Genomic DNA, 23,742 nt, shown 5'->3' with positions numbered 1-23,742 from the left:
ATGTTAACCTTTTATTTTGGGGTGGAGTAAGCCTTTAACATTCAGAAATGATGAAATGGGAAATTTACCTTGATTTTGACACAGGAAAACATCACTTTTTACTGGTCATTAAACTATGGAAATGGATTAGACACTAACAAATACTTTTCTTTTTTCATGGACACTCTTATTTTTCATTAACCCCAGAAGCAAAACTGCGCAAAAAAAAAAAAAAATATTAAGACTTATTTGCAGTGAAAATGCAATTAATCAAGCTTATTTTTCTTACCCCATTGTCAAATTAGGCATAAACAAACAATATTTAATGAGGTTCATGCCTAATCTGACAACAGGGTATGAAAAATAAACATAATTAAAGGCATATTCTCTGAAAACATGTCTTTTAATATCTTACGCAACTTTGCTTCATGTTTTTAGACCTTCTTTTAATTGGAAAAACTTTTTTGCAGTGTAACTGACCAGTGCCGACCCTTCAAAAAAGAATTAGTTACAATGAGAAGGAAACACTGTTCTTACCTTTCTCCAGCGTGGTGATGCCCATTGAGGGCTGCCCCAGTCCTGTCTTCCTCTCCCACTTTCCCTCATCGGGGTGATACACTTCCACCGAGGCCAGCGGGCTCTGCTGCGCGTCCATGCCTCCCATGACCATCAGTTGGTCTCCGACGGCCACGGCGGACGCCCCGGCCCGAGCGGTGGGGAGAGGGGGCAGCTCGCACCAGCGTTGGCTCTCTAGATCCAGCACCTCGGCGGAGTCCAGAGGGAGGCCGTTCTCACTGCAGCCCCCCAGCACGTAGAGGCGCCCGGCCCAGAGCACAGGTGTGCAGTACACCCGCTGCGCAGCCATGGAGGGGAACACCTCCCAGTACAGAGACTTCACCGGGCTCAAAGCCATCTCAGGGATGGGCATGGCTCCAGGACGGCACGCCGGCAACAGAGCATGACACAGGCACGGAGGGGGAGGGCAGAGGAGTGCGAAAAATCAAGGTAAATGCATCAACAAACCACCAGCCTAGAGAGCAGGAGAGGCTGCAACTGTCAGTCTGCCAGAGACCTCTCTTGCTCGCTCGGAGCCGGCAGGTGGGGGGAGTAAAGTGTTTCCTTCAGCACAGTCTGTGAAGAACTAGCCCTCACTCCCTCTTGATGATTTATTCATTTTTGCTGTTGCTCTTAAAAGGTGCATCAGGCCCTTTTAAGTCCTTCCTGTCGTCTTCCACGAGCCGTGCAGTTATGGCAAGAATGCGTAACCCCGACACGAAAGAAACTAATTTATCCACGTGGAACACCTCTTTGTTGTCCTGCCAAATGTGTCTGTGCATACCTCATGGCTGCCGCTGCAAGGAACAGGAAAAGAGAGACAGTAACAGAGCAAGCGCAAGATAAAAGACAATATAATCCCACTAATCAAAAAGAGAATTCCCAGCTCGCCAAAGGCTGATGTGTGGACGGAAGCAAGCTGTTGTTGGAGTTTGTGATCCGCTTTTACACTTATTCAAATAAACCGTATAATTCAATGGCCAGAGTGGTGACATTTACCATTCACTATTTACTGCCAGGGGCTCAGAATGTGCATGTGTGTGTGTGTGTGTGTGTGAAGGTGCTTGGCCACAGAGCAGCAATCTGGCCCTCTCCAAAGGTCACTGCATCTGCAGGGACCAGCGGCCCTGGATAGTCACTGAACCAGGGTAATTTGAACCTGCGCATCATTAATTAAAGGCTTCATTATGGCGGTATGTGTGAATGGGACGTCAGTGGTGAAGAGAGCTGAAAGAGAAGCACTACAAAGGTTACAGACGTTACACTCAAAAACTTACTAGGTGCATGTGTGAGAGAGAACAGGATCTCTTGGGCTTTCTACAGGTAATCGCACAGATAAAAAAAAACCAAAAATGTGAGGAAAGCAGATCAGAAGTCTCCAGCGTTGCGCATCCCTCTAAACGCCAGCGTATCTCCAGATGTAGAGATGTTTCCTTCGTGGTCTAAATCGGTTCGGCTGTGTAATTAAGATGCTGTGGATGTTGAGCCCGAGCCACATGCTATGACACGCAGTGCGGGAGGGCTAACGGCTCCAGACTAAGAATTATGCAGAAAAACATCAGTTTCATCTGGAGCCAAAGTGCTGCTGCTGGTCACTCCGACTGAGTACAATTAGTCCATATCACATGACACAGTCAGGCTCTTCTTTGAATTTACAGATAAAGGGCCAGTTTTGTAAGTAAAACTAATCCTGTCCATCAGCTTTTAAAAGACTTTCCTTTGCTTTTCATCCATGTAGAAAGAAAAGACCGATGCCCAAGTCTCATTTCCTACAGATGATGTCAGGAACATGAACAAAATCCCAGTTGTTTAAGCTCTAGTTTCCTTCCTGTAGACTTTAATCCACATATAAGGAAGAGTCTCCCGGGATTTGTGGGAAATGATGTCGTCACGGGTACGTGCCGTCCAGTAGATCCGTGGGATAAACATCAGCTCCTGTCTGCATTGCCTAGAAAACACAGAGAAAGTAACAACCAAAATCAAAGCTGGAAGCAGCTTGAAAGGACCCTCACATCCGGGCTCACCACCACCCAGCGGCTTCAGGAAAGCAGCGAACGGTGAGCAGTATGTATTTAAAGTAGTAAATATAGGAGGAATATGTCAAAATCACTTATATGTGCCAAACTTCCTGCTGCTAAGTGGTGAAACGTGAAGTTTGGTGCAGATCAGACATTGCATGTTTAAGTTAGTGTAAAACAAGTAATTTTCTGTTGTCAGCAGGTGGCGCTATGATTATTATGGCATATTGGCCTTTAAATGTGTTCAAGCCAGAACTGTTATCAAACATGTGAAGTTTGGGACAGATCGGACATTTTTATGGCTTACAACACCTATTCCCTTGGCGAAACAAAGGCTGCCACGGACACCCCCTTTAACGAAAACTTAAGATCTTCATAATTTAACATAAGCAAACGGCTTTAGAGTAGACTGACCAAATATAATGTTAATGTCATTAAATCTTTTGGAGGAGGTGTTACAGTGTAAAACATGCTATTTTCTGTTGTCAGCAGGTGGCGCTATGACCATAACTGAATATGGACAAGGTATGTGCTCAGGACAGGACTCATTAAAGATGTGAAGTTTGTGTCAAAATAGACATTGTATGAGTTCTAACAACTTCCTGTTTTATGGCGAAACATCGAAATTTGTCAGGCCGCCACAGACATGCCCTTGAATGGAAACTCAAAATCCTCGCAATTTAACGTCACAAAGGGCTTTAGATTACGCTGACCAAATTTGGTGTTGATCTGTTTAAATTTCTAGGAGGAGTTTGTTTAATACAACGCCTGAAAATTGCAAAAACGGCACAAAACTTGCAGAGAAAATTCAAAATAACAGACTTCCTGTTTGGTTTTGGACTTTGTACCGGGGGACTTTTTTTTTGTAGGTATTGGTGTGTTACACGTGTCCACTGTATTTCGTGAAACACAGCTTGAGGGGCACTTCGCTGAAATTTTATAGGTGGCGCTATCGAACCGTTTTGCCACACCCACATCTGAACCCATATAGATGTAAATTTTCATCACTTTTGGAATGTGTGCAAAGTTTCTTAGAGTTTTTGAGTAGGTTTAAGCCCTCAAAAATGTGATTCATTTTGGAGGAGAAGAAGAAAAAGAAGAAGAAGAAACTGAGCAATTCCAATAGGATCTTTGCACAATTGTCGGCACCAATAGCCTCACAGTTTGTGCGCCATATAGTGCAATTACGCTCACGGCGACCTGAGTTCGAATCCTGGCTCGTGGTCCTTTGTTGATCCCACTCCCCTCTCTCTTCACCCAATGCTTTCTTGTCTTATCTACACTATCCTGTCCAAATAAAGGCATAAAAAAAAAACTAAAATAAAAATTAAAAAATAAAGGATCCTCGCACCACTGGAGCTCAGGCCCCAAATGTGTAGTGGAAGAATGGAGAAAAATAGAAGAAAGAGGCAGAGAGCCAAGAGGAGAAACAGATGTTTATGTTGTGTTTTTGGAAGGACTCCTATCTATAATTAGGCATAGACGTGATGTCTTGCATAAAGAGCCATATTGAGGCTAAAAATGCAGATGGCAACAAAACTAGAAGCATATAAGGCTACATAATAAAAATACAGACTATGGCATGTCTAAGCATCTTTTTCCTCCCCGGTGAGTGAATTCACTTGTGCTATTATGTTTTTAAAAAAAAACCTTTTTGGACCCGGTGGTAATGGTGTCCTAACCTACGAAATTGATTTTCTATGAAGTGTGTGCTCACAGGGAAAAATTTCTACACTCACTTCTCCACACTAACTTAAGGTGAGCTGTATTTAGACCCAGAGCCCTAAAGAGGCACGATTTGACAGAAACTTGTGATTTTTTTTTAAAGGGTGCTGTATTCTACCAAAGCTGTTTTTCTGTTTATTTTTTTTGTAACAATGTCAAGTAGCAACCATCAGAGACCCTGAGACAGGTGCAGTGTTCATTTTGGCATATTTTTCAATTTTAGACAGTTAGAGGCCCTTGAATTCTCAGCGCACATTACAAGACCACATGTAGACAGCTGTTGAAGTTCATAAAATCCTAAAAGACAGGAAACCCTAGCATTTCTGTAGGTTTGAAGCTTCAAAATAACCACATTTAATGAAATCAAAAAGAAATAAAAAACAGAGATGCATAATTATGCTACAAAAATAATTTACTTAATGGATATTTTCATCTTGTTTTTCAGATGAAATGTCTAAATGTCCTTAAAACATAATTTGTCAGAGGAGTTAAGACTAAACTAGGGGTCGACCGTGTTTTTCAGGGCCGCTATCGTTTATTACAGATCAAATAGACCAATAACCGACATTTTGAACCGATATGTCATGTCTGGTGTAAAAATGATACAGAATGTCAAAATTAAGAATAACAAGGGCTCTGATAAAAAAAAAAAAAAAATCTAATCTAATTTAAATTATGATTTCAGCAAATCAGTTTTGAAAATGACCAATACCAATAACCATAAAAATGCTTAATATCAGTGCCGATAATTGGTCAACCCCTAGCAATGAACCCCCTTTTTAAAATATAAAGGTGGCTATATATTTTCATACATAAATAGAATACAAAAAATATTATACATTTTATATTTTTAGATGATTTTATACTGTTAGAGAAAATATTACGACAGCATGTCTCTATTTTAATTACTATTTTTGAAATGACATTAATTTTTTATTATTTTTAGAAGCTTTTGCAACTGACTGATATGTGTTTTTCAGGGCCGATAACGATACAGATAATTACAGATCAAGTGGACAGATAAACAATATTTTGAACTAATATGCATGTCTAGTGTAAAAAAGAAAATGAATCTCAAAATTAAGAATAACAAGGGCTGTGACAAAAAAAAAAATCAATCATAAAAAATTAAATGCTTTCAAATTATGTTTTCGACAATTCGGTTCCGAAAATGACCAATACCGATTACCATAAAAATGCTTAATATCGGTGCCGATACTAGAGCAATGAACCCCCCTTTTTAAAATATTAAGGTGGCTATATATATTCATACATAAATGATATATAAAGAATATTATACGTTTGATATTTTTTAGATGCTTTTATACTGTTAGAGAAAATATTAAGACAGCATGTTTTCTATATTAATTATTTTTATATTTTTTTAAATGATCATTTTAATAAAATAAATCATTATTTTTAGAAGCTTTTGCAACTGTCCGATATGTGTTTTTCAGGGCCGATGCACATAATGATTATTACAGATTACGTAGATCAATGCTTTTCAAATTATGTTATCAGCAAATTGGTCAGGCCAATGATCAGTCGACCCCTAGACTAAACAATTCAATACTGATAAATCAAGTCTTAATTTCATTTGCAAACTGTGGTTTATGTAAGAGTCTATCAGAAAACGAGACAAAAATACAAATTAAGACTGATTTTTGCCAGCTCTGTGCAATCATTTGACAAATGGCAATCTTGTGGATGAGTCCAAATGATAAAAGCCTGCAAAGACAAAAGAGTGTCAGCAAGGGGAAAAAAACCCTGTACCCTCAATATGACAGAAACCACATTCTCAAAGGAAACCTTTGGTGAACAGAGGAGATATGACAAAAAGACAGAGAGACGGACAAATAGATAAAGAGACAGATGGCAGTGTTATTATGTGGTGAAGAACACAACCTGTAGGGAATCCTATGAAAATGCTTTAATTCATTATGATGCTTAATTAATAAGATGAATTATAATTGCAAAGCAGGAAAGGAGTCAAACTGTAAGACGGAACATCCTGATCCCCGATCAGCACAGTACTGAGTGAAAAAAGATGGCTTGGCCTTGGGCACATCTGACAGTTTTCCAGAAACATACTGTTGGATGAATCAAGTATTCTGTACAAACTGTTCTTGGTTTAAGCAGAGGCTCCATGTCTGCCTGGTAAGACTTCTGGCTCTGTCTTCTCTCTGTCTGCACTGGAAGAGACACAGAGGCATTATTCTCTCTTAAAGACGGGTTCAAGTCCGTGCCTGAGCCCCAGATAACATTTAGAAGGCAGATCAGCCTTAATCCCACAACTTCACGATTGATCCTGGCTCAAAGAGCGCGTTTTCTTTATCTGCTCCCATCATCCCCTCACAGTCTGAATTTTTCATGCCTACTATGGCTTACGTTCATCCCAACCGCATGCACACGCAATACTGTTCTTTTGTTTCCATTCTCCACCATCCTCACGTCAGTCTCTCCCTTCACGCTCCCATTGACAGTCCTCGATCACAGGAGCCCCCGCATTTCTCAGGCGTTTAGCCTTCGGCACAAAAACATGATTACTTCTGCATAAGAGTTTCCCAGGGAAAAGCACTGGAGAACATGCAGCATGCAAGGTGTGTTCAAAACAGCGAAGTATCACAAAACACTGAGACATATGCTTAAAGGCATTGAAACATACTGACTGCATTCATTTCTTCTAAAATGTGGGGTGCAAAGGCATCATGTCAATCTAAGCTGCATTTGATGCAAGTATACTCATAGTAAATATTAAATGTTTAAACTGCTTCCTTAAGGTACAGTACAAGCATTTCAATGCTTTCTCTTTTTTTGGTTTTCAGCTGTGAAGGAGTATCAAAAATGAAGGAAACAGAAGCAGTCAGCAGGGGAGAACTAGGTAAACAGAGCATGAGGTAAAATAAACAAAAAAATTTAGATATAATGGCCTGGGGATGCAGACAAAGAAAGATTCACTGTATCAGAGTATGAGAGTATGAGTGAGTGTGTGTTTGTGTGTTAACACTGCAGGAAATATGTTCTCGGATTCCCTTGGTGAATCAGCTAATCAAACGATTTACTGCCTCACCGCTCAACATCTCTACTAGTCTACCACCAAAAGCAGAAGACCAGATCCTACATATACATGCTTGGATTGACTTGTTTTAAAAAGCTAAAGATATTTCCTGTCCCCTAAACACTGACACAAACCTTTTCCTCATGGAAAAATATAAGATAACAGTAAAACTGTAATAATGGTTATTTATAAGTTATTTATTTAAAGTTATTAATCAAATAATTCTAGCATTATTTATGAAAAAATCACATTCTGAATGCTACAGTGAAAATTCCAATTGAAAAACTACATAACAAAAGTTATTCATCAGTACTGAATGATGTCAAGGTGGCCCCACATTCAACTTTTTAAAAAAATATTTTAAAAAATATTAAAATTACCCTTAATTTAGTCACCCTCAAGCCACCCTAAATATATATTTCTTATTTCAGATAAATACAACTGGAGTTTTAATAAAAAAAATGTCCTGGCTCTTCCCAGCTTTATGAATGGGTGTTAATAATAAAGGTCACCTAAAACGAATCAATGCGTTTGTGTAAGAAAAATATCCATATTTAAAACTTTATAAACCGTAATGTCTAGCTTCCACTAACTGTTGTACAAGCATTCACAAGAGACTGGCGTTCCAGTGGATGACGTAGGGGACGTAGGCGTAGCGTAAGCACCAGTGAGAATAATATTATGCTAGTCTTCTGAGAACTAAGTTTTGTTTAGAGCAAAGGAAATCCAGTCTCCTCTTGGCTTATACTGAAATCCTCAGACATTTTTCTTTACAAATCCTTGTTTTGTACTTCCAATTCATGACCGTTGTTTTGTTTTGCTTTCTTCACTGCACTTCCGCATCTGCCACTTCTCTGTGGAGCTTCCGCTACACCTACATCCCACATCATCTGCTGGAACTCCACTCTCTGGTGAACTTATGTCACATATGGAGTACTTTTTATGATGGATGGACACATTTTATTGGAATTTAATATCTAAACAGCCATTCACTGTCATTATAAGCTTGGAGGAGCCAGGACATTTTAAATATAACTGTGATTTGTCTTAAAGAAGAAAGTTGTGTACAATTAGGATGGCTTGAGGATGAGTAAGTGTGTGTTCACACTTGTAGTTCGGTTTATTTGGTTAATTTAGTCCGGACCAAAAAGCAAAATTATACGTTTGGTCCTGGTCCGCTTAGTGTTCACACTGGCATTTTTGACAGCGAACTTAAAGATACCGAACCTAAAAGCATAGCGATACGTTCACAACCTGATTGGTCGGGTTGAATGATGGAATGATGATTTTGTGACGGAACTCACCAAACACTCTAAACAAAAGGAGAAGGTGCGTTCGTCAAACACACCTCATGCCATCTGCTGGACTAAGCACACTCGTTGAGTTGTGTGTATATGATTTTATTTTCACCATCTGCAAACTCACAAAGAGCTCATAAAAGGCACTTTATCTCCTCGTTGCTTCACGTTTGCCCTCTGCTCATTTTGTTTTGGATTCAGTGCTTGTTCCCTTCGTAAAATCATGTCGCATCTTGACGTTACTTCCTGTTTTTGGTTCGTTTAGAAGTATTTGGTCCGTGTTGCATTCATATTTCATTCGAACCGCACCAGAGTTCGTTTGGAAGCGGAATGAGACCCATGTTTTTTAGTGGTCTCGGTCCACTTGTTTGGTGTGCACCAGGGTTCGGATGGCAGCGTTCACGCTTACGCAAATGAACCGCACAGAGCAATCACACCAGGGTTCGTTTTAATCAAATTAAACATGACAAGTGTGAACACACCCTAAATCATGGGGTGATTTTCATTTTTGGGTGGACTATCCCTTTAAGGCTGATGAATCAGATAATAGCATTTTTTTATTTATCAGCACTGTCTGATTATTTTTTCACTTTGGCTATTGTAAGTCACTATCATTTTGCAAGTACAAAGCTCAGACACAAAGGAGCTTGCATTCTCTGTCTCTGTTAGTTCAATGCCTTTGGTTTAACAGTTTTGTCTAATAATTGAAAGGCAAATGCCGTAATTCTTCACTCGTTCAGCATTCAGGAAACACACAGTTTTAAACGAGTCTCTGAATATCTAAACATTAAACACAACAAACGTCTTAAACTGGCGAATCCAGCTTAGATCTTCTAGTGTGCATAACCTGCATAGAACATGTGCACTAAAGATTATGCATAAATTCAGGCTGTGTGAATTGGGATATACTCTAAATTTTATATAGTTTGTGTTTCAAATCAAAGTTTGTAATTTCATTCATCTGAGAGCCTGTTCGGTACTTTGGTATATGCTTTACAACTCTTTTTAAAGATGAAATCCATACGGAAATGGGAAAGTGTGCGGTCACTATTTCACCCTATTACTGAAGCAATGTAAGCAAAACCTGATGCTGGTCCTCAAACACATCTAGAAATGTGGCACAGTAAATGTTCCACTTTGACAATCTCACAATGAAATGCACAAATTCCAAGACAACTTCTCTCTACAGCCTGTAAAACCTATCATTATCTCTTAACTCCATTATGCACATCACTACAATAGTAAGTGATGATTATACAGGAAATTTATGCAACGAGAACACACTGTCTCACAAGACCGAAGAGGTTATTCTAATGCTTACCCTGAGGGGCCCTGCACACATTCATCTTACTGTCCCACCACAAAGAGAAAAGATCTCTCTTCTACTTTCTCTGATCCCTGACCCCACAATTTATTTCTTCAGAGATAAGAGAAACTAGGCCAGAGGAAAAGACAGAATAACACATTATAAAGTAAATCACACATTTAAGATGCTTTTGTTGGGAATAGTGTTGTATGTGTAATGATTTGTAGGGACAGTTAATCCAAATCATTTACTCACCCTTGTTCAAAACCTGTATGACTTTTTGAAGAATTTCTTTCTTCAGTCTTAAAGAAATTATATTTTTTGAGGAAAATATTGCAGCATTTTTCTCCATGGTGCCCTGAGTTTGAACTTCCAAAATGCAGTTTAAATGCGGCTTCAAATGATTCCAAATGTGGTTGTAAACGATCCCATGGAAGAAGGGTCTTATCTAGTGAACGATCCGTTATTTTCATTAAAAAAAAAAATTCCAATTTAAATACTTTTTAATCTCAAACACTCGTCTTGTCTTGTTCTCCCTGAACTCTGTGTATTCTGACTCAAGACAGTTAGGGTATGTGGAAAAACTCTAATCGTATTTTCTCCCTCAACTTCAAAAATCATTTCAAAATCATCCTACATCGCTGTAGAAGTACCGACCCAATCTATGCAAAGTGAACATGCAAAGAAGACCAAACACCCTTAACAAAAAAGGTAAAACAGCGATATAGGGCGATTTTGAAGTTGAGGGAGAACATGAGATGGGAGTTTTTCGACATACCCTAACTTTCATGAGCCAGAAAAAAACAAGTACTGCTCACTGCAGAACCGAATGGCCTCCAGCTCCCCCTCTCTGGATGTCCAGCTCCACCTCTGTGTGAACTAATGGGTGGAGTTATGTTTAGGATAGGGTAAGGGGTAGGGTTAAGGCAGTTCAGGGAGAGTAAGACAAGACAAGCATTTGACATTAAAAAGTATATAAATTGTAATATTTTTATGAAAATTACCAATCATTTCGCTAGACCCTTCTTCCTCAGCTGGGATCGTTTACAACCACATTTGGGATCGTTTAAAGCTGCATTTAAACTGCATTTTGGAAGTTCAAACTCGGGGCACCATAGAAGTCCACTATGTGGAGAAAAATGAAATGAAATGCGAAATGTTTTCCTCAAAAAACATAATTTCTTTACGACTGAAAAAAGAAAGACATGAACATCTTGGATGACAAGGGGGTGAGTACATTATCTGTAAATCTTTGTTCTGGAAGTGGACTAATCCTTTAATGATGAAAGAATTTTCAGAATTTCCCTATAGGGGCCAGGCAAACAATGGGCACAGATATTAAGCATTTTTATGGTTATTAGTATCGGTCACTTTCAAAACCGATTTGCTGACAGAATAATTTAAAAGCATTTAAAGAAAGTTTTTGTCAGAGCCCTTGTTATTCTTAATTTTGACATTACTTTTAATTTTTACACCAGACATATATATTGGTTCAAAATATCAGTTATTGGTCTACTTGAGCTCTAATAATCGGTATCAGTATTGGCCCTGAAAAACACATATCGGTTGACCCCTAATATGAATTCAAATTACATTTGTCAAAAAAAAAAAACTATCTCTGCTAAATCCAGTGAACCAGTTAGCGCAAAATGTGAGCTTCACCGTTTGAACTATACCACAGACAGTTGCTACATCACATCCCTGCAGATTTGTAGGAAGTTGAACTCTGCCCAACTTTCTTAAATCGCCAATGGTCTCTGTCACTCTTGTCACTTAAATCTCCAACTCTCACTGAAAACGAATGACTTAGGGTTGCACTGTCGCTGCAAATCGGTGTCAGTGTAAACGGCTCTTCACTCTGCCCTTAAGCACAGAATGTTCCCACAGGTTGCATCAGGAAGACAGACCCAGTGTGCTGTACAATACATTTCAACCTTATCACTTTACCAGCATCTGAGGTAAGGCAAATATTAAAGGTTTGAATCTGTATTTAAACACACAACAAGAACTGAATAAGTAAAGAGTCTAAATGAAATGTTATAGGGTTGTGCAGCGATCTCTGTTAAACTTCTAAAAACTTGCAGAAAAGCACTTTCCACAGTCTGTCAGTGTCCAGGATTGCATGCATATGGTCCATTATACTTCCTCTCTGCTTTCTTTTTTGGCTTTTTTACAGAGAGCTCAAGGTAACATTTTTAAACACTGCCCTTTTGAAATATTCTGGAGTGGCTGTAGCTGGACATTGAGCTGGAGTATCTTTAATTAAAAGAATTCTCAGAGTCTGTAACGCATAAAACACTTCAATGGTTTAGATGAACAGCATAAATACCACGGTTGTGTGTCATTCAGGACTGAATTGAAATGAAAAAGCCTTTAAAATTCCTGCTATTGAAAGGAGGTAGCAAACAAGATGCAGGGTTAAATTAAAATAGAAGATACATGTACAAAAGTATGGAGTCAGTAAGTATTTTTATTACTTTTACTCAGCTAGGATTCAGCAAGCAATAAATTGGTCAAAAGTGACTGTGAATACATTTATAATTTTGCAAAAAAAATAAAAATAAAAATAAATAAACAAACTTTATATTCAACAAAGGATCATGTCACAGTTTTCACAATTTTTGGCCAAGATACAACTATTTGAAAATCTGGAACCTGATTGAGAAAATCGCCTTTAAAGTTGTCCAAATGAAGTTTTTAGCAATGCATATTACTAATCAAAAATTAAGGTTTGATATATTTACGGTAGGAAATTTACAAAATATCTTCATGGAACATGATCTTTACTTAATATCCTAATGATTTTTGGCATAAAAGAAAAATCGATAATTCTGACCGATACAATATATTTTTGGCTATTGCTACAAATATATCTGTGTTAATTAACACTGGTTTTGTGGTCCATGGTCACATATTAGAATTATTTCTTAAGGATCATGTGACACTGAGGGACTGGAGTATTTATGCTAAAAATTTAGCTTTACCATCACAGAAATAAATTACATCATATAATACTTTAAAAAATAAAAATACACTTTTAAACTATAATTTCACAATATTACAATTTTTACTGTATTTTTCATCAAACAAATGCAACCTTGGTGAGAATGAGAGACTTCATGATTTAAAAACATTTTTTTTAAATCTTACCAACCCCAAACTTTTGAACAGTAATGCAACTACTCTGTGTTTTTTTAATAACACATTTCATATTTTAACCTTAGTAATACACACAGCCTACTTTTATTTCTTTGCAGACCATGTTTGATGAACTTGGGTTGACATTGAGATGGTATCATAAAAAGTGAGCTGTTTTTGCCCCTGATTTTGTCTTGTTGGATTAATGAAGTCAACAGCTTTGTAAATTCAGTTCAGTTTTCTTTATGTCATTCCATTTCAACATCCTGTGAAGTGGCTAATTCAATTCAATGAATTATTAGGGAGATGGATTTTAAAGGTCAATACAGTGATCGTCGCATACTGTAAATATCAATACCACAGTGGTGTTAGACAATGCACTCACTGCCATGTTTCCACATGTACACTTCCCAATATGTAAAACTCTAAATCTAATTTTTGCCCAGTTCTGGCCAATGTCAACACAGCTCCTCAAATAGAACTACCTGCCTGCGGCACCTAATAGGACCTGCTAAGTTGTCTTATCCTTTTCTTTTATAAACGGATGGGAAAAGCTTGTCACTGACTGAATGAATATTGTTTTCTTCATTTCCAGCTTAATTTTTTTCATTTGGCAGATGCTTTTATGCAAAGAGACTTACAAATGAGAAACATCACAAGCAATTTATCATGAGAGTCAACAATATTTGGAGTATGATTCACAATGCAAGATTTTAAGTATAAACTAGATTAGTTGCTTCTTCAACTAATGCCAATGCTGCGTGAATGATTTCTTTAAAAAGCCAAAAAAAAACTGTGTTTATGAGAAGGGCAAGCAAGGAGAAAAGTTTTATCATAGTACTAATCTGTAGTCCAGTGAAATTATCAGGACCACTTGAGACAAAAACTGAAGACAGCTTCCTACAACAGCTCTCATATTATCTCCTCAATCCCCTCTAGAATCATTCTGCTCTTTCATTCGCTCTCTCTCTCTCACACACACACACACAACACATCCTCATTCCACAATCTTCAATGTGTATCCAAGGGACTTATATTACTTTTTATAAGCAGAGACCTGTCGCATGGGTTCAATACCTCAAAACTCTATATGCTGGGAAGATACGAAATCTGAATGCTGACTGATTTATGAACAAGCATAGCCATAAAGAGAAATAAACATTAGCCGTGTTACATTTTTAAAAGTTAACAGTAAAGTTAGCTACAACTTAAAGTGCATGCAAAATATACTATGAAAATATGAAGATGTTCTTACTTGCACAAAGACAGCGCACCTCGACAGTATTATAATGCAGTGGGGGAAGAAACTGTAACAATATGGGACTCTGAAATGGTGTTAACTATTATTGCCAGTGTTTTTATACTATTTTAGTCGGAAAACGTTTTACCTGCAGTACAGAGTCTCTCACGTGCCACATGTGCAGGTGTTGAACTGAATAAAGGACCGTCTTCATCACTGGCAAAGATAGGATGCTTTTGGAGGTTGTGTCAGTTGTTTATAGGTGTAAATATGTTCTTCATCCAGCGTTTTTGCTGTTCTAGGCGTTCAAAGTACAACGTTACTGTTTTACAGAGTTAAAATCGCTTCAAACGACTTTTTTCGCGAGTGAGCGGTTCGAATAATTCAAACTGAATCATTTACTAAATTAATCAATCACGAAATGGAATTTGCTGGTTCTGATTCAACACTTTTATTAATATTACATTTAAAAATATTTTTATGTATGTTTTAATTTATGTTGGTGGAAACGGGTAATCTTTAAAGTTTAAGAAGAGTTGATAAATAAATTGTTTAAAAAATTGCAGGAACACATCTATGCAATAATAGAAGGTTTGCACTTAATGTACACTACCGTTCAAAAGTTTGGGGTCAGTACATTTTTATTGTTTCTTCTTTTTTTTTTTTAAGAAATTAATACTTTTATTCACCAAGGATGTATTAAGTTAATAATTAAAAGTTTATTAAAAGTTAATAATAAATAATTTACATTGTTATAAAATATTTATATTTTGAATAAACACTGTACTTTTTAAACTTGTTATTCATGAAAGAATCCTGAAAAAAAAAATCACAGGTTCCAAAAAATATTTGGCAGCACAACTGTTGATATTATCCAACATTGATCATTCTAATAATAAATCCGCATATTAGAATGATTTCTGAAGGATCATGTGACACTTAAGACTGGAGTAACAGCTGATAAAAATTCAGCTTTTCATCACAGGAATAAATTCTATTTTAAAGTATGTTAAAATAAAAATTTTGTTTTATATTGTTTTATATTGTAAAAACATTTTGCAATATTACTGTTTTTTTTCTATATTTTTAATCAAATAAATGCAGCCTTGATGAGCATAAAAGACTTCTTTAAAGACTATTACAAGTCTTACTGACCCCAAACTTTTGAACGGTAGTGTATGTCACGATTTGGTCAGTCACCCGGATGCGTGGCCATATTGGCAATACTTGGATGTAAACAACAGCATGGATTGCACAGTTAGTGTACTACTGAATATATTGTTCTGCTAATTTATGCTGTCTAAACCAGAGGAAAAAACATGTGGAAGCTGCTAAATCATATAGAGAAGGACTTAGTAAGCAGGAAGGGGCGCAATATTTTGACAAACTAAAGTTAATAGGTGGTAAAAATACGTACAAGCAGTATTAATTCAGCCTAATATTTCACCTAAATGACCAGAAAAGATAACCACAAACACGAATGTTGTCAAGATTCTTGCCCTGGAAATCCTGGTTCAGTTTGGCCAACCACCAATGCTTTTTGTTCCTCAGACACTTTTATGCACTCTTCTCCTTGATTCGTTATAACTTTTGGCGGTCTATAGTACTCCAAATGTTTTTCCCAGTCCCAAAACATGACAATAATTGACCATTTTCAGCAGCAACAATCAGCAAAATATGCTAATTTCTTTTGGTTCAGTGACACTGTTTACTTTCAAAATGTGCCAAAATGGCCAATTGATGTTATATTGATAAATACATCCTATGATTTTATATTGATTTAGGCCACAGCAAGTCTGTAGTGAGCATTTTCAAACACATACATTATATTGGTAAATCAACTCAAGAAAATGTTGGTCTGCATGACCTGAAACACACTGTTGGATGATATATGATCTTTTTCAAGCTAATTATTATTGCTATTTTAAAGTATAAAGATACTGTGGCCCTTTCTTTTCTCTGCATGCAAATGAAAGCAACTGTTGCCAGATAACCAACCTTTCGCCAAACAGTCTGTGTACGCATAGGTGTGTTGGTGTGCGAGTGGGTGGTGTGAAATTCAAAGCATATTAATGTGAGCATGTTCTCTAGATAGCTATTAACAAGTCTATAATTAATGTTGTAAACTCAGTAGGGTGTAGGGACTGTGAATGGGACCCAGGGGCTGCTGGCTAAGTGAGTGTACTGAGAGGCCATCCATCTCCTGTGACCGTAACATTTCGCTGTGGTGAAAGAGCACCTCACAGGAAGTCGGGCCCTTTCTTACATGTCAAATTCAAAGAGAATCACTACAGGCCATTATTAGCCATCCTCACAGTTCCCTCTGGTTATCTATTTGAAGAGATTTGGGACTAACCTTCATAAGTAAATAAAGGAAGAGACCGAACTGGAAATCCATGCACAATACTTTTCTCTATTTAGATTTGCACTTTGATTCAGACAAGAGGCTTTTGACTTATATCAGAATATCTCTGACTAGAGCGTCACCTCAGGTGTTTGACAGCACAGTGAGGGGCTGAAATAACTGAGGCTGTGAAGGACCCAACCTGCTCGATGAAAATTAAATGACTGGATTAGGCAGTTAATTGCCCAGCGCTTGGTCATGGATTGACATCTATGTAACAATGAAATTGTGCTTTGAGGATTGATGGCGCTTTGCTCATTTACATTCAGTGTTCAAGTTTCATTCAAGTTTTTCCTCTTTCTTAAAACGATCATTGCACAGGCTGCAGTTTCTAGATATGGCTTTCCTCTTTTTGTGAATCAGCCCTTGAGGATCTCTCTTCATGGTTCCTGGGTTAAAGGGCTTACCAGTTCTCAGTTTCTGGGGACTATGTGATATTTAGCAGAATTGGTGTCACGTCGCATTGAATGGGGGGCGAAGAGGCAAGTCCCTTAAATCCAGAAACAACAGAAAACCATAAAAGGCGGCGTTTATTAGGAGCACACACAACTCATTACATTGCTCATTAATTACCAGATGACAAAGCAGCCGCTTGCATATCAGCCTGTGGTGTAAATGGGAAAAAGTGCACGTTAATTTTTCTAATGATTATGCAAATGATCGCCAAGCAGACGAAGGTTATCACGTCCGCACGCAAGGCAGTAATTACCACCTCTGGGGATAAGCACGAGACGAAATCATTAAGCAGAAGAGTTTAGTGTGATGCAGCAATGCATTTAAAACATCACCTTAACAATCTAAGTGGTCTAACTAAAAAGTTTGACATTTAGGAATGAATAGGAATTCACAGGTAGCCACACTGAAAGAATCACAGCATCTTAGTACATCACTGTTTAGCCTATTTACTTCTGAAATCCAACTTTTAGTTAGTCCAAAGTTTGTTATACTAAGTTTTAGTGGTCCCTTTAGTTCAGGGGTGCTCAAACTAGGTCCTGGAGGATCGATGCCCTGCAGAGTTTGGCTCCAACCCCAATTAGACACACCTGAACCAGCTAACCAAGCTCTTATAGGCCAGGGATAGGCAACGTCGGTCCTGGAGTGCCGACGTACTGCAGAGTTTAGTTCCAAGCCTGAAAAAAAAACTCACCTGCAGGACCGAGTTTGGGCACCCTTGCTCTAGTTAGTGGCAGGCTCTGGTTGAGGTGACATACTTGCTTAAAGCAGGAGTAAAAGGCACAGGATCTGCAAACAGATCTAAGACAAACGCTTACTCATTCTAACTCATCCACGGCCTGCTTACCGTTCTAGCAAAATAAAATAAATAAATAAATGAAAATTCAAATCCATAGACCTTACATATATAATTAATTCAGGATAATTGGGACATTTTTCACAGTCATCCCAATGGCAAAAATGGTCCCAATTTACTAGAAATAGCCCTGTATATATTGCAAAATTAAAAAGCATTTACATTCCTAAAGCATGTTCCTGGTCATACTGTGAACAGTTTATTAGTACATGTTATTCCAAAGACATTTTGTTTTTTCTCATTACCTTTAATCACAAATGTAGGCCATGATTTGCATTAACCAATAGCCAAATAGCTATTTAGCCAAACAGTGAAGGATGAAATCAAGTCCCATCCTGTTTTTCATACTAATTAAAAATCATGTTTCACTCAGAAATCTGATACAAATGTGACCCTGGACCACAAAACCAGTCATAAGTAGCACGGGTATATTTGTAGCAATAGCCAAAAATACATTATATGGGTCAAAAATCATTAGGATATTAGGAAAGATCATGTTACATGAAGATATTCTGTAAATTTCCTACCGTAAATTTTTGATTAGTAATATGCATTGCTAAGAACTTAATTTGGACAGCTGTAAAGGCAATTTTCTCAATATTTGCACCCTCATATTCCAGATTTTCAAACAGTTGTATCTCGGCCAAATATTGTCCTATCCTAACAAACCATTCATCAATGGAAAGCTTATTTATTCACCCTTATTGACCCTTATGACTGGTTTTGTGGTCCAGGGTCACAAATATAAAATGGGTTGCAAACCCAAATTCATGTAGCAAATGACATATCTCAAGACAATAAACCATCATTAAATGTATCACTTTTGAAATGACTGCTAATATTGTTGACTCCTATTGTATTTTTTTCACAGATAAGGCGCTTAAATGGATAGTTCACCCAAAAATAAAATAAAATCATGTTGATCCAAACCTGCATGACTTTCTTTCTGCTGTGGAAAACAAAAGAAGATATTCTGAAGAATGTTGGTAGCCAAACAGTTTTGGTTACGATTGGCTTCAATTGTATGGACTAAAACACTGAGACATTTCTCAAAATATCATCTTTTGTGCTCCTACTCATCGAAATGATGAGAGGTTTTTCATTATTTTTAGGTGAACTATCCTTTTAAATTGTCTGTTAAATTAACAAATGTTATGTGATCCTCAGAAGAACTTGGTTCAGATGAAGGCAGTAGAAATTACATCTGAAGACAGGTTACACAAAATGTGAGCATAAAAAGATGAAGGGCACAACTACAGGCTTCATTACTGTGAGCTTGTGAAATGGTTTTGCTGAAACATTAATCCCAAATTTACAATGCAGTCTGAGATGAAAGAGAAAAGCCATGCAACAGGTGATTAAATTAAGCGAGATTATTGCTGTACGGTGTACTGTGACTATAAAAGCTCTTGTTGTTATTGGATTTGTTTAATCAAGCGAATAATAAAGTTAGCTGCCTCTCACTAAACAACCGTTCTCCATAATATAAATGGCCATTCTCTTAACAAATCCTTGAGAGAATGTAGCAGTTCAGCATCATAACAGCTGGGGGTTGTGCAGTGCTGATCTAATGCGGAACAGCATCTCCAAAACCCGTGAAAACACACCGAAGACGCACTGCAAAGAGCAGAAGACCGCCTTACCCAGTCGTGAACTCAAAATTAAGAATTTATTTTAAAAACAGTACATACTACGTCACCAAAAACATGTTAAAATCTAAATTAAATCAAGATACTCATTTCATTCAAAATTTTAACGCATCCAAGATCAGCCTTGCTAAACCACGACCGTAAGGTTTCCACTGACAGCAAAATATTTAATGTAGATTATAATATACATTAATTTGTTATCGTTTAAACGTGTTTTCTTAATACAGAAATACAGATTATCATGCTATTGGTAGATCATCTCAGAAACATGCAGAAACTGCAGTCAGCACCGAACCATGCGTCTCAAGCATATGCAAAATAACACGACAAACTTTCAATAATAACCTTCTCGTGTGTATTATTACCTTCTTATGTTGTCCTGCTCGTGCGAATCTCCAAAAGTCAGTGAATAAGAGCGAGCTTCTTCAAACTTCAGTCAGATTATCATCTCGACGCGCTTCTCACACCGGAGACAGTAGCGTTATGCCAGCGGTTAGTTTGGGTTTCGGACAGATGCTCTTCGCACGAGTATCTCCATTGGCTCAGCATCACTTACTTCGCCCTCCCCTGAATGCTTAAACGCGCTGTCTGCATGCTGGATACATTCAGTACCTCCTAGTTACTTTGACAGAGAACTAGAAAGTGAACACTTCGGATCACAAACAAGTATAGATTTAAATTAACAGCCATTTTATGTAACTTCAAAGTCTTTTCAGGCTTGGTTTTATCAGATTACCCACTGTAAATAATCGTATTCAGTGTTATTATTTGCAGTGACAAAAAATATCTTGTCATTCCTCATTAATATCCGATTTGTTGATTCAGTGGACATAAAAAAAACCACCAAAAATTCATTCACGCTTTAAATGTCAGTTGGTGTTCAGTTTTGCCCTCATCGTCACAATCTCTCGGTTCACCTGATGCATAACAGAAAAGAAACACGTGTTGCAATTAGAATGCGTGATGGAGACTTTCGAAATGAAGAATTAGTGATCCTGTTGCGATCCTCCCTCGAACCCTCCTGTGCCTCGCACGCTCCGACTATTATAACAAATGACACGGGTTATGGGGGTGCTGTGAGTGACACAGCCTCATTAATGAAGTGCATCGGTTCAAGCTGTCATTTTGTAACACTACTGCCCCCTTTTGGTATTCAATATTATTGTCACACATTTTACTCCAGTGGATATTTCTTAGGATAGGTTCATAGGCTCCTTTTTTGAATGAAAGAAAGAATGAATAAATAAATAAATACAAACTCACTTATCCACGTACTTTTCCTATAAGAGTGGGAGCGGCCATTCGTAAATTTCATAGGTTTGGCTTCTGGTCTTATAGGCATCCAGCTATTTTTAGCTGTACAAAATGGGTTCGAGAGTGTTTTCATGACGCATCATCAATCGGCTATATTGGCGGCACTGAATGTAAACAATGCCACTGAACCGAACGAAACACGCATATTTTGCTGATTATTACTGCTGAAAATGGTCATATATTGTCATGTTTTAGGCTGTATTAATTGGTCGGACCGAGATAAACTTTTGGAGTATTATAGACTGCCAAAAGTTATAAGAAATCAAGGAGAAGAGTGCAAAACACTGTCTGAGGAGGAACAAAAGGCGTTTGTGGTTGGCCAAACAGAACCAAGATTTCCAGGGCAAGATTCTTGACAACATTCGTGTTTGTTCTTATCATTTCCAGTCAGGTAGGTAAAATATTAGGCTAATATCTTAATTAATACTGCTTGTATGTATTACCACTTATTAACTTTAGTTTGTCAAAATATTGCCCCCTTTCCTGCTTGCAAAGTCTATCTCTATATGATTTAGCCGCTTCCACACATTTTTTTCCGTGGTTTAGACAGCATAAATTAGCAGAGCAATGTATTCAGTAGTACATCATGTAACTGACCAAATCGTGATGTACGTGTAAACTCTGGATAGCAGCTAATAAACCTGTCGTTGATTTTCTTCTTTGTCTTGCAATAAAAAAAATAAATATAACAAAACAAAAATTCTAACACGTTGAAGAATAAGGTGGATAGGCTATTGTGAAATACTCTGTCAACCCACTAATGTGGACATTTGACTGGTCCTCACTTAAAAAGGCTTATAAATCAGCCAAAAGATGTTTTGATGTAAAGCTAATGTTCTGCACATATGCTTCTGTGATTAGTAAGTTTATGTGTCAATGGAAATCAGTGAAATTCTATGCAATGTCCTCACTAAGATAGCGAAACAAACATGTGTACCTTGTATTCCCTACATTACCAAATGTCCCCACAAGTATAATAATACCAGTACAGTACCCATGAGGAAATGAGCTTATAAATCATGAAGAATGAAATGTTTTAAAAACTAAAATAGCAGAAGTTTTGTGCTAGGGGTAAGGTTAGGGTAAGGGAGTAAAAAATACAGTTTGTACAGATGAAAAATCATTATGCCTATGGAAAGTCCTCACAAAGAATGGAAACCAGTGTGCGTTTGCCATCACTGTGTAAATTTCCTTGTAGAGGGTACATTACAGTACATGCAGGCAAATTTCTTACAAATAATCATCCATGTATAGAACAACAAGCGAAGCGTGACTTAATTAAAAGCAAAGCAGATAAATCAGTCATGGGTCTGTATCCTTGGAAATGGGGCGATAATGTAAACCTTCGCATTATTTTCGAGTCATTAGGCAAGAACACAATACTCCAAGCTGTGCTGTGGCCTAAAAGCAAGTTGTACTACGCTTTAAATGTGGGCTAATTATGCAACAGCACCCCATTTAGCCTGTAATGAGAAATCTCTGACTACCACAAAGACAGTTAATGAGCAAAACACACACTGGTGTAATGAGTTAAAGTGAAAACTTGTATTTGTGAAAGAGACAAAGCAGCATATACAGAAAAAAAAAAAACAGGTTGCCCAAGTATTTGATCCACCTTTATGAAAATGACTGCAAAAGTTGATTCTTATTCATAAATTCATATAAGATGTTTCAGAGTGAATAGTCTCTGTTGCCCTGCTAAGTGTTTGCACAAGCTATGACAGGTCTTATTGTTACAATATATTGAACGCAATGAATAGCCTTCCAGTCAAACCCTGAAGAACAGTTGAGTCTCGTACACTAACAAAGACAGAGATCCACATGAACACACACACAGACATCAACACACTCAGCCTATTCAGTGTAACTAATTATGACTCTCCTCACTGCATCCTTGGTCAGCTCGATCAATTGATCTCATTTGCACATTTCTCCTGAGGAAGAATTACTGCCCGTTGTCTCCTATTGATCACCTCTGCAGAGACTCTGTGTGAGTTCACTGCTGAAGACAGGAGGTCAGCGGGCGGAACTGAATGCTTGGGTCAGAGTCCTCAACCACTCAACTGACAGGCCAACACAAACATCTTAAACACAAAGAAGAAGCAACGGGTGAGGAAAAAAGCAAGAAAAAGAAAAGAAACAAAGCGGAAAAGAAAAACATCAGTGTCTAAGCGAATTTGAACCCTTTTCAGCAATGACTATATGATTTTGAGATCCATCTTTTCACACTGAGGACAACTGAGGGACTCATACAAACTATTAATGAAAAAGCATTTCTGCAAATTTACTTTTTACTCAGATAATTTACAGTAATGATAACTACAGTGGTCAACATTTGAAGTAGATCAAAAAAGTTAATCAAAGTTGTCCTAAGACAAGAATGGGTATTATTTTGGGTTTAGGACAACTCTGATGAAAGGTTTTGGTCCACTTCAAATGTTGACTACTGTCCTATAATTGTCCCATTCAACATAAATACATAGTTTATCACATATGCAAGTACTTCCATCTACTGGTTGTTTATATGAACAGCCTATTTGATTGTAAGGTCTATTTAATTCTAATATATGAAATAATATAAATATACATTTCTAAACATTTATTTAACGTTTTTGAAATAACATAGTCTTAAAAATACCACAGTAAAACACTGTTTTGAAAAAGACCTCGACTAAGTCTCCAAAAAAAACTGACTTCCGCTTATGTCCTGCTAAAGCAGGCATATAAACAAATTTTCAAACTCAAACGG

At 37.5% G+C, this 23,742-nt stretch overlaps 1 protein-coding gene across 2 annotated transcripts in view; it reads right to left on the bottom strand.

The window, feature by feature from the left end:
- klhdc8b (kelch domain containing 8B) overlaps positions 1–20,690 on the bottom strand; it is a 148,014-nt gene extending 127,324 nt beyond the window's left edge. For both annotated transcript variants that reach the window (XM_051095962.1, XM_051095963.1), the window contains exons 1-3: positions 20,045–20,690; positions 1,812–2,482; positions 517–1,331 (exon numbers count right to left, since the gene is read on the bottom strand). In XM_051095962.1, the coding sequence (XP_050951919.1) occupies positions 517–907 (391 nt within the window). In that variant the 5' untranslated portion in view covers positions 908–1,331; positions 1,812–2,482; positions 20,045–20,690. The remainder of the gene's footprint in view (positions 1–516; positions 1,332–1,811; positions 2,483–20,044) is intronic.
- Positions 20,691–23,742: the final 3,052 nt, after the last annotated feature.

This window comes from Labeo rohita, chromosome 23 (assembly GCF_022985175.1).
Source record: "Labeo rohita strain BAU-BD-2019 chromosome 23, IGBB_LRoh.1.0, whole genome shotgun sequence".
In the NCBI taxonomy this organism is placed as follows: Eukaryota; Metazoa; Chordata; class Actinopteri; order Cypriniformes; family Cyprinidae; genus Labeo; species Labeo rohita.
This window is presented reverse-complemented; position numbering and strand designations above follow the sequence as displayed.